The sequence below is a fragment of the Pithys albifrons genome, chromosome 8 (genome assembly GCF_047495875.1).
Source record: "Pithys albifrons albifrons isolate INPA30051 chromosome 8, PitAlb_v1, whole genome shotgun sequence".
Lineage (NCBI taxonomy): Eukaryota > Metazoa > Chordata > Aves > Passeriformes > Thamnophilidae > Pithys > Pithys albifrons.
Window position 1 is genome coordinate 27,478,581 of NC_092465.1, and position 11,162 is coordinate 27,489,742.

The 11,162-nt window shown below is 43.4% G+C and overlaps 1 protein-coding gene across 2 annotated transcripts in view; it reads left to right on the forward strand.

Moving 5' to 3' along the window:
- CCNYL1 (cyclin Y like 1) overlaps positions 1-8,980 on the forward strand; it is a 33,817-nt gene extending 24,837 nt beyond the window's left edge. For both annotated transcript variants that reach the window (XM_071561850.1, XM_071561851.1), the window contains 2 exons: positions 4,284-4,446; positions 7,257-8,980. In XM_071561850.1, coding sequence (XP_071417951.1) covers positions 4,284-4,446; positions 7,257-7,373 — 280 coding nt within the window. In that variant the 3' untranslated portion in view covers positions 7,374-8,980. The remainder of the gene's footprint in view (positions 1-4,283; positions 4,447-7,256) is intronic.
- Positions 8,981-11,162: the final 2,182 nt, after the last annotated feature.

Below are 11,162 nucleotides of genomic sequence, written 5' to 3' on the forward strand. Positions count from 1 at the left end.
TCCATGGCTCCAGGCTCATGCCATGGGCTGGAGGTGAGTTCACGCAGAGTGTATGTGCTGGTTTAAAGGTGAACCAGCAGGGGAAATGAACTCACCACGAGAGAGATTATAAGTCAGACCTAAAATTTAATAATAATATTACAATAGCAACACTGACACACAAGGGAAATTGCTTTCAACTCACAATACCCCAGCAGTATAACCCAGTGTCCTGGGGCACAAACCCAAGGGGGTTTGTTTGCCCTTGTGCTGAGACCCCTGTGGTTCCCCCAAGTCCAGAGCAAAAGGAAAAGAAAAAACCTGTTGGTGCAGGCGAGGGCTGTGGTCTGGGCAAGAGCGGGGATCTCCTCCTGTCAAGGTCCTGCTGCTGCTCTGGATCCAACGAGAGGTTCCCAAGGTCTTCTTACCCACCCCTTATGTACCCTCAGGGAGCTCTCAGTCCCTCCCCCTGGGCGGGGACTCACACAATGGGTGATTAACTCTGGGAGCCAGGGGGTGTTGAGCTGTTGATGGCCCATTGGCAGCTCCGCCCCCCTCAGGCTGGGTGTGAAGTGATAATGGCTCCCTGGGCAGCTGCTGCTAATGGCCCATTGACCTTGGGGAATGAATAGAGGGGGTAGAATACACAGCTTTGATCACCCCCCACACAGGGTTAGCTGGTCCCTCCATCCAGCTGAACTAGGACAGTGTATTTGACCCATTAAGTTTTCTGTAAAATTCTTCTCATAAAGTTCTTTCTAAGAGCTTTGAAATATCAGCACTGTTTCAATACTATTTGGCAGCTTGTTCACCTGTTTCTCTTTACTATCACAGTGGCAGAAATGCTACAAGACCAGCTTAAACGCCAGGCTTTCGAGCTGTAATAAACTTCACAACATGCTTTGTGTGTGTTTGAGTTCTATCATATTGCTGTGCTCTGAGCAAGTGTCCAGGCCTGTGTAGTGAGAGCCAGTTCTACAGGAGCAGACTGAGGTGGGAGAGCTTTGCACACAGCAGTGAGAGGCTGCCTGTGGGGTGGGAGAGGCTGCTCTGGCCCCAAGCTCTTTTCCCTGGATTCAGCTCAAATCTAAAGTTTTAAATATAATAAGTAATAATTCATTTGGGACTCTCTTTAGGAGAAGGAATATCTAGTTTTCTTCCTTTTAGGTGGGGGGTGGCATTTCTCAAATTGAGGGAGTTTTCTGCACCAAAACAGTTTTTATAATTCAATTTATTTCACATCTCAAACAGGGACAGTGAACACAGTTATTTGTTTTATACGTAGCCCTTGCCTGGGAGTTGTCTCAAAATGCAGGGCTGTGCCAGCAGGAAAGCATAATTAGTGATTTTATACAATGTACATCTTCAATCACTCTGGCCCAGAGTGCTCATCTATCTGAGGAACACACTTGAAGCGTTGCTGCAAATAACTCTGAGATGGCTGAAGTGGGGTCAGCGAAGCAAGGAGTGCTGGAGTATACATCTTGCTCTTTTTGATGTCTCCTCTTCTAGTCCCATTTGGGACAAATCAAATTGATAGCACTGAAAATATCTGTAACAAGCAGGATGTTTATTCTCTATAGCTGATGCTGGGTCTCCTGAAATTGTCAGTATTTGCATTTTCAAAGCAGTGATGGTGGTAAGGAAAATAGATGGAATTTAGGTACATTTCTTCCTCCAGTTTGAAGATGGGGTTTATGTAATCCCATCTCATTTGAAATGTCTTAGACCTTTGGATTTAGGTACAGGCAGGGACTGTACAACCCCTTTCTGACAGTGGCCCAGAGTGTGCACACCAGGCTCTGCAATGCTGCAGCTTGACAGACTTCATCGCTCCTTGGCTAGATAACATCACCATAATAGGGACCTTGGAAAACCGCCTAAAATATTCAGCAAAATTATTTTAAGTTTCGTAGTTAATAGTTGATAGTATAGTTGATTGTCAGATCTAGTAGTTGCAGTATTTTTTTAACCAGTCACTTGATAGTGAATATTTGAAATACAAGAGTTAGTGAGGGGAAAAATTCAGCAAAGTGTTTCGGGCACACCTGCCTTCTAATGCTGGCAATGGATGGTGCTTCTGCCAAAAAATCCACCCAAAATCCCAGCAGCTCTCCAGCTAAAGAGTGCGTGGCAGGGCTCCACCAGGTATCACTCCCTGGGTGGACCATTCTTGTGCAGTAAAGGCCTATCTACAAGAACAAGTGTCAGCTTTTGTTTGTGTACTTTCTGTGAATTTTCCTCTTAGCTGTCTGGATCTAGAATGACCTTACTAACCTGATAGATACTCTTGTGAGCCACTGCAAGCTGAGCATGGGAGCTACTGCACTCTGGGACTGGCAAAAGAACTTGCATCTGATTTAGTTCAGCCAGTTTGCAAATCTTGTGTGTGTGTATGTGTGTGTACAAGCCAGGCACCTCCTCTGAAGGCAGCATAGGTGCACTCTCCTCACTGCTCGAGACAGGAGTGGCAGCTGCACCCACAGCTCTGCTGGCAGTGGGAGCTGGGAGGCTCTTCCAGAAACCACCAGCAGGTCACAGGTTGTGAAGGGATACGTGATCCAGGCTTGGTGACTGCAGATGCACTCCTTTGACTTGGCCTTTTCCTACTTAACATAGATAAAGTGTTCATCTTACTTTTTTTTCTATCACAAGCCTTTTTTTATTTGACGAAAACAAAGGTGATTTTTTTTTTACTGAAAAGAGTTTTTCTTTTGGGTTTTGGGAGGTCTTTTTGTTTGTTTGTTTTACGTAATTCTAATGATGAAAAAATCAAAGGACATTAAATTAATATTTGGAAGTCATCTTTTGTCAAAACTTGCTTGCTTTGATGACAGCAAATCCACAATTGCTGAAAAATTACCTGTGCAGCTGCTAATCTTGCCATGATTGATTGTAAGGGGACACATGCTGTTCATTCTTTAGGCTGCATATATTTGTAAATAAGGCACAGAAAACACATGGGCATTATCCTTTCCCAGGTTTTAAACCACTGTTAATAGACTTGTTAATCCAATGAAGAATTGTATTTTTACAAAATTAAAATGTATTAGCCTAGTGAGCACAAAAGGGACAGTAAAGAGCGTTTATTCACAGGGTAAATCAAGCTCTGATCAGCTGATCATCAAAACATTATCTGATTTACATTTCTATAGGCTTATGACCATATGAACAGGAAATTAATTTTGGTACTAGGTTCAATGATACTCAAGTCCACTATGCTAGAAACAAGCACAAAGCTGCTATTCATATTGAGACCCACCATCCAATACAGGACAACCTGGATGATTCCTTGATTTATTTGCCCTCCTGTGATAGTTCAAGCATCAATTTTTGAAAGCTCTGAAAAAGCAGTGACATCCTTGGTGCTGACTTTGTGCAGCTCACCTTACAGTGTATTCAGAGTTGGCCTGGACAGCTGCTAAATTCTCTTGAGACAGACCTGCTACCAGTAGGAACAATTGTTGAGTTAGTGAATTGCTGGTTTGGGTACCACAGTTTCTTTTTAGGTTAATTTGTAAAACATTGTTTTTCCTCTGTAGAACATCTCTGCTTCAGCTGACTGCAGTACAGTAGCTGCAGCAGCCCTTTTTCATGTCATGGCACTCTCCCTTCTTTCCTCCAAGTATTTTGCCCAGTGAAAACAGACAAGAGAGTAAAAACTGGACAGTGCCCTTTGACACAGTACTTTGTTATCCTGCCTAATGCTATTGAGGAGAAAATTCCTTCTTCCACCTAATGCTGCTTATTTATTTATTTATTGGAGATGAATCCATGTTGCTTCAAGAGGCTTTTTTCTGTGAGATAATAGCAGCAGCTCTTCATAGATCCATTTGTTGCCGTGGTGATCTGCCTACTCCTTTTGTTAGTCCGCCTCTACTTCAATAAACCCCCTTCCTGTTATCAGCCTGGTGAAAATGTCTGCAAGTTCTTCAGAGCTAATAAACAGCATACATCATTCCTTTCATCTGATCACTATAGTGTGGGGCCGTATGAGAGTGAGAATGGCGCATGAATTGTACAGCTGCACTAATGGAACTCCGAAGAATGAACCTCCCCAGTCAGCCGAGCGAGTGCACGACAGGGCACTGCCTTCCTCTCCGAGCCGGAGGTGCCAGGACTCAAAAGCTGCACCTTGTTTTGAGCACCAGGGAACGACCTGTCTCTCAAAACTAATAATACAGAGCTCTCGATGACTATTTCAAAGTTTCTGGTTTTAAAACAAGCTTGAGGTCTCTTGAGTGTTTTCAGCCAGCTAAAACAATCTTTTTTTTCCTTTGTCTTCTGTCCTTTATGCCTCCTAGGAACGAGATGGAAAGACACTTCTTGGAGCTACTGCAGTTTAATATCAATGTTCCTGCCAGTGTTTACGCCAAATACTACTTTGATCTTCGCTCCCTAGCAGATGACAATAACCTGAGCTTTCTGCTGGAGCCTCTCAGTAAAGAGAGAGCACAGAAGCTGGAGGTAATGGTCTGAGAGTGGCTGAGCAGGGGACTCTGTCTGTGTGTGTAGTAAGAGCTTCTGTTGCTAATCATGTTAAGTGGCAGTTAGAAAAACTAAAAAGCTTTTAGGTTAGTGTATTACAGGGTAATTTAACCCCTTTATAACTACAGTTAACACATCTAAAACCATGCCTAGCTTAAGCTAGTATTCTGAGGAAAGGAAGGGCTTCAGAAGAGATTACAGAAGTCTAGCGGGTCACAGAATAAAATGGATATTATTTTAGGAACCACAGCTCAGCTAGGCTACTTAAGATTGAAAGGATTAGTGTCATATGTAATGGATTGTCTGTCCTTCCCTGGTCACAGTCTGTATTCCAAGCACCTAGAGACAGTCACACTCAGACCTTTCTAAATACTACCAGCTGAAGGTTTCCCACTGCATCCCACTGCACAGCTGCTTTTAAATTTAGAGGGAGCACTCTCACTGCTCTCATGGTTTAATAAACCGTTTGTCTGGGGACAGCTGCAGAAATAATGTGCTGCTTTTTGCAACTTGTAGAACCTCACCTTTCCAAAGAAATGTTGTTTTAAGATAAACTTTTGGAATAGCCCTTCTTGGGAATCCTTCAGAATGCCCAGAGGAATGTAAATGCAGATAACTGGCCCGTTCTGCTCAATGGGAAACGTTGCCTTTCTGTAAATCCCTGCAACCTTCATGGTGTGAATGCTCATTTTTAAAAACTTGAACTTCTGCAGTCAGTCTTGCTAGTTGTTGGATATGTATGACATTTTGAAAATTACCTGGGTTCCCAGGGAAGTTTTCTTGTTGGATCAATGCAGCCTTTCATCTGTCCAGGTTTAATTGATGATGCTGCATGTTGTTTTGTTGACCTTTCAACAAAGGCATTACCACAGGCCCTGTGTACACTGATACCATGGCCCCTTTCAAGAGGGATGTGCTACGGTATTCTTGGCTTATATTGTATTGTTCTGTTGTCCACCCCCAGTAATTCTGCCAAGTCCTACAGTTTTTTATTTTGTCCCAGAAGTGGCTGAACTTTGGGAATAAGTGCAATCCCTCCTGCTCCTTTGGAATGATAGGTATGATATGCCTATGAATTCCTCTATTTAAAGTTAAGCAATGCAACTCTTCTGCTTTGTCTCACCCTTGTTTCTTGCACTTTAAGCTAACACTGTCACTAATTGTAAATGTGGTTGTAGGGCAGTTCATAGTCCACAAGGAAATTGTTTACTGAACTGCTCAGTGCCCAGGCATAAGTGGATGATTTACAGATTGTGAGCCTGTTTTGTTTCTTCTTTCTTAGCATTTGGGGGCTTGGTATTTAAAAGAGTAATTTTCAGTACAGTATGTAATTTGCCTTAATGCACTTCCTAGTGCATATATGTAGAACATTTTAGGGTTTAATTCTAAAATGTGATAAATATTTAAACCATTTGCTAAAATTTTTAATTCTATTTTTTGGTTAGAAGCACGTGAGCAGTTGATGGAGCCTGTATAAAGCAGTGAATTCCAGGCATTGAAAACTGATTTACACCATATGGGCAACTGGGGCTAAATATGTCAACACAGGTTGCTTTATGATTGATGTGCAAGCATTAAAGCAGGATGGAGAGTCTGCCTGGTCTTGTACTGGGAGCTCATGCCGCCAGTGTCTCAAAGAATGCCACTCTGGAGCCAAACACATGCCTCCAGAAGGTCGACAGGAATAAATGTAAATAATTATTTTAAAATACACTTAGAACTTTATTCATGCTCAGAGTGCTCTTCACCTTTTGAACTTCCAGAACACTGGGCTGTGCTGAATGGGTGCTGCCTTAAAGGGAAGGTGTAGGCTTGTAGCTGATCACAGGACTCTGAAAGTTCATCTGGTGATAGATGGTAAATTATTAATGGCAGTAAATGTTCAGGACTGAAATTCAGTTCAGCCTTTTATTACAGGTATCCTTATTAATTTACATTGATAATGCCTGAAGGCTCCAATCAGATATAGGCCTTGCAGAGGAGGACACACAGTGTTTCTTGGTCAGTTGTGTTATTTGAATTTTAAGTAAAGATTTGTTACTGAATAGCTGTACCACAATAAAGACTGGTTGACTGTCTAGATTAGCAGAGCAGCAAGCCAATAAATGGGTGAAGAAGCAGTTAAACACTAGGTTGTCCATATGTGCTAATATTTAATTGATGTAATAGAGTGCCATGGCTGCCCTCCATTCTCAGACCTATTCTGGAACATGATCATGTGGGTGATCCTGGGAAGACCATGTTGGGGGTGAGGGTGTAGAGAAGGTAAAGGCAAAATGAACATCCTAGCAGAACTTTCCAAGAACTTCCTAGGCTCACTTGCACTGAGTGGCCAAAGGCAAGATGTCCAAGGGAGTGCAGGAACCTTTTCAGTTTGAACCTTCCTCTCACAGAAATGCTTGTGCACATTTCTGCACTGTTAAAATAAATTTTTTTGTGCTGCTGTGTGCACCAGACCCAGCTTGTAGGTATGATTTTCAACGTAACTTCCACAAACTTCTAAGTCTGAAATGGATTCAAGTTTTCTGTTAAATAGTGAGACTAGTAAAGGAAAGAAGATGCCTGGTTATGGGAACTGCTCCCCTTCTCCAGGTCTTACTTTCAGATGGCTGGGGTTCATGTTAGCAAGGGGACAGACCCCTTTAATATTTTCCCTCCAAAGCAGTTCTTTGCAGCGTCACTTCTACAGAGCACCTGTGCTGTTGGTATTTCACTTGTAAAACCTCACTTGAATTGTTTGAACTTTTCTAATGTGTGCTTTTCATGTTGTCTCTGAACGTGGTATCCAGGCTATCTCCCGGCTGTGTGAAGACAAATACAAAGACTTGTCAAAAGCTGCTATGAGACGATCTTTCAGTGCTGATAACTTAGTTGGTATCCGCCGTTCTAATGCCATCCTCTCCTGAGGAGAGAGAAAGGTGCAGCACCACGAACCAGCATCCCTATGAACCGGAGGAATACCACCACTCCACGCACACAAGCCAGCAGTGATGGTGTCTTCCAGCAAGAGGAGGAGGAGGAGGGTAAATTAGCCAAGGGAGCCCAGAGCTTGAGGAGCATACTTGGTGCAAAAGACAAGACCTTTGTCATACCAACTCTCTCCTCCTTCTAATGTATCCAGAGGTGCAAAAACAAACTTGTCTCCCTCTCTCCCCCACAGATGTTTGCTTACTATGTAGGCCTATAGCTGTGAACTCTTGAGGTTTTTAATAATAAGTAGTTTTGAATTTTAGAATTTAAACACTAACCACATGACTGTAGTTACAATGTTCTTCCCTCTTCTCCCCTGTCATCCAGAGTCTCACTGCGTTTGTATTTCAGGTCAATGCAGTGTTAACAAAAACAACACAAAACATGGGACTCTTAAAGTATAAGCCACTCTGGAGCTGAAAACAGTAGCATAGACACGTGTTGATGGTTTTTCCCTGGTTTGGCTACTAAAAGCTGCTATTATTGGTGATATGTTCATGCCAAGAAGCTGCCCAGCAGGAAGGAATTCCAACTCTGCACCCACAACTTCACTCCAGTAGAGATTGTCAAAAGACTTTGAATGTTTTGACTGGGGGCAGAGATACGGTTTTATGTATTGTTAAAATGTATAGGGTCCATGCTGCATTTCTTGTGAATTATGGTGCTTCTCTCATTTTCTAATACTTATATTGCTCTGGAAGAGATGTAATCTGTGTATTTTTTGAGGCATTGAATGAAAACGTTGATCTGGAAACATCATCACCATCCCAACAGTGTAGCAATCCAGTGGTGAATGGCATGTGTGCAGCACTGCTTCTCTGAGTTCTACTGCAGATCTCTTGTGCTATATACAGTGGAGTTCCTAAAGCTGATATTGTGCATCCATCTGGCTCTCCTTGGGTTTCAGTTTCCTGGGAGGGATTTACATTCATAATGAGATAATAATGAGTTTGAGAATCCTGGACTACCTAAGAAGGTAGATAGAAAAATGCTCTGTTCAACTGAAAATTGTCAAAAAGCTTTCTATAAACCCCACTTTTTTCTCAAAGTGAATTTTATTTTGTGCAACTGCTCTAGAGGCTTGGGGCTTGCTCTTTCTAAGACTTTGAAACAGAGCTTACTTTCAAGCTCTGAAACTGAACTCTAAACAGGATAAGTATTATTAGACTCTTCCTGTTATAAGTCTCTGTAGTATCCTCCCTTCTTGGATCCAAATAGGTTCTAGGCAGTGTGTCCTAGGAGCAGATCTCCCTCCAAATGGCATGGGTTTTGTGCACTTCCTCTTACAGCCAAGGCCCAGAAACTTACACTGAACAGCAAGTCCGTGTGCCTTTGGGAGTGGGGCTGCACTCAGCTGTTAAAAGGAAGCATACAGCCTTTTGCAGTATGCAAATATGCCAGCCCCCTGCTCCCAAATCCATGGAACTTGGCACTTCAGGTATTGATCACAATTCAGTTTTGAAAATAACACTACATCTTCAGGTGGTTTTCCTTTCTCATGTTTGTATTAAAAGAAAAGCTAATAAACTCTATTTTAATTAAAGTTAAATGTGAAGGGTGTGTTCTGTACAGCTGCTGGATTCCATTGCCCCTCATGAATATTTGGTGCTGTGCAGCTTCTCTCTTACCAAAACAAAAAAGCCCAGTGGTGTGTGTTCAGGCCCCTCCATTCCCCATAGCAGCCTCTTGCCTTCCCTTTATCCCGGTGAGTTGGGAGCGTCTGGGTGCGGGCAGCAGAGGTCATGTGGCAGCTGTGAGTGGTACTGGGGCAGCCGAAGGCATGGTGGGTGCAGCCCTGCACTGCTGCACAGCTGTTCCCACATGGCTTTGGAGTTACAACTGCTCAAATAACCACTCACCAACAGTTTCTTTGCACTTAAATGGCCTTTAAGTGGGGCCAGTCTCTCTGGAGGTGATTTTATGTTTTTTAAGCCCCCCCTTGAGGAGCACTAAATTGAAAGCTACAAGTGACCACCTCCTGGATTGACTTGTGACCTAATTGCTAACAAGCTTTGCTTCCCTCGGCACTGCCAGGTCCTTAGCTGTGTGGGATTGGTCTGGTGCACTTGGCTGTGGGCTTGAGGGGCTGTGCAAATGCAGCTGCTCACTGTGAGGGGCTCAGCACAGACTGGGGGCACTCACTTCCCTTTTTTCACCAAATGATCTTCCTGCTGCTCTGGATGGCAGGTGAATGACAACTCAAGCTGATGGCTGCTTCTGCAGTATATCCTGTAGGAGACTGCTGCTCCAGACCTAATTTTGCTTTGAATCTTACCTGGCTTTTGTTTTACTGTAGCCCAGAGCACATTGTCAATGGGATTGTGATCTGTTCAGCAGACACTAAGCAGGCCTGAACTACAACTTGACTTCTTAAGAGAGAAAAGGTAGCAATTTCATTTAACATTCTAGTCTCCTAAAAGAGTTAGGTCCTGGAAAACACACCTAGTATATGTCTTAGCTAAACAATAAAAAGTAAACCATACAGCTCCCTTTTGAAGGGATGAGCAGTGATAGTGTTTCAGAAGAATTACATTTATGTGGTTCTGCTGGACAGTGAACTGCAGGAGAGGGATACCCTCCAACTTGCAGGTTTTTTTATATGTTGGCAGAACTTTTCTCAAAGAGACAAAAGAAAAATTACCATCATGGTTAGAATACTGAAATAACAGAAACTGTTACCTACCTCTGCTGCCAGGGACAAGCAACCAGCTACAGGATCAATGTACCTTGTTTTTATTAACCCAACAGCTGAATAATATTTAATCTATGTTGAGGTGACCTCTACCTGCTTTCAGTTCCAGGACAGCACTCCCCATCTGGCACTAAATGCTGTTGGCAGAGACAATAGCTGTGTTGTGGCTTAGGAGGAGAAACGTGAGCACCAACAAGAATAACAGGAGCAGCATGTTGGCAGTCAGCAGGAAGCCATGGAGGTGTTCATGGGCTACATGATGCCCTTGGGCTTCAGCAGCCCTTTCCCTTTGTGTACAGAGACTGTGTATTTTGTTTCCAAGGAAATTTCATGAGAACTACTTCACTGTGGGTTTGGCAGCTAAGAGGACAGGCACTTGAGGGATGGAATAAATGTCAAGACTATTGCTTCTGGATAAGAGTATGGGCAACAAGCATAACCTGAGCAAGCAGAAGAGGACAGAAGAGCAAGTGAGGCAAGAGCTTGCACAGGGGCTTGGCAGGCATGCTTGGGGCAGGGTGAACTGCTGAGTTCAGAGCTCAGCACTGGGCAGGCTGCAGCCCCCACTGGGATTTCCCACGGCACAGAAGTGCAAGAGTATTAAACAGGACTGGCATTCTGTGTTGTTATCTGGGAAAACTACACTTACACCAAGTAAGTTGTTTGACAACACACAGTGAATTACAGGGTGCTGCCAGAGTGACTCAGTAACCCCCCACCCCAACTGACTAGTGAAAGAGCCTTTAACTGGCTGATCATGGACCTGTTTGGTTTAGGATTAGAAAAGCTGGGCTGCCTTCATGGATAAGGCAGTTTCCAGGTGAAATAACCACGTGGGCTTCTGCTCTATGGTATTAAAACCTCTTTGAAAAGCTACATGGTCCCCATGCCATCAGACCTTTTCATTCCCCATGCTGCCCCAACCTGAAATTGTGCCACATTTGCACTGTTCATTGGCAGGGAAGCTGGTGACTGCCTCAAGGATGGCCTGAATTGACCAAGTGGAACATGGAGAGCAGAGAAGAGACCTGGC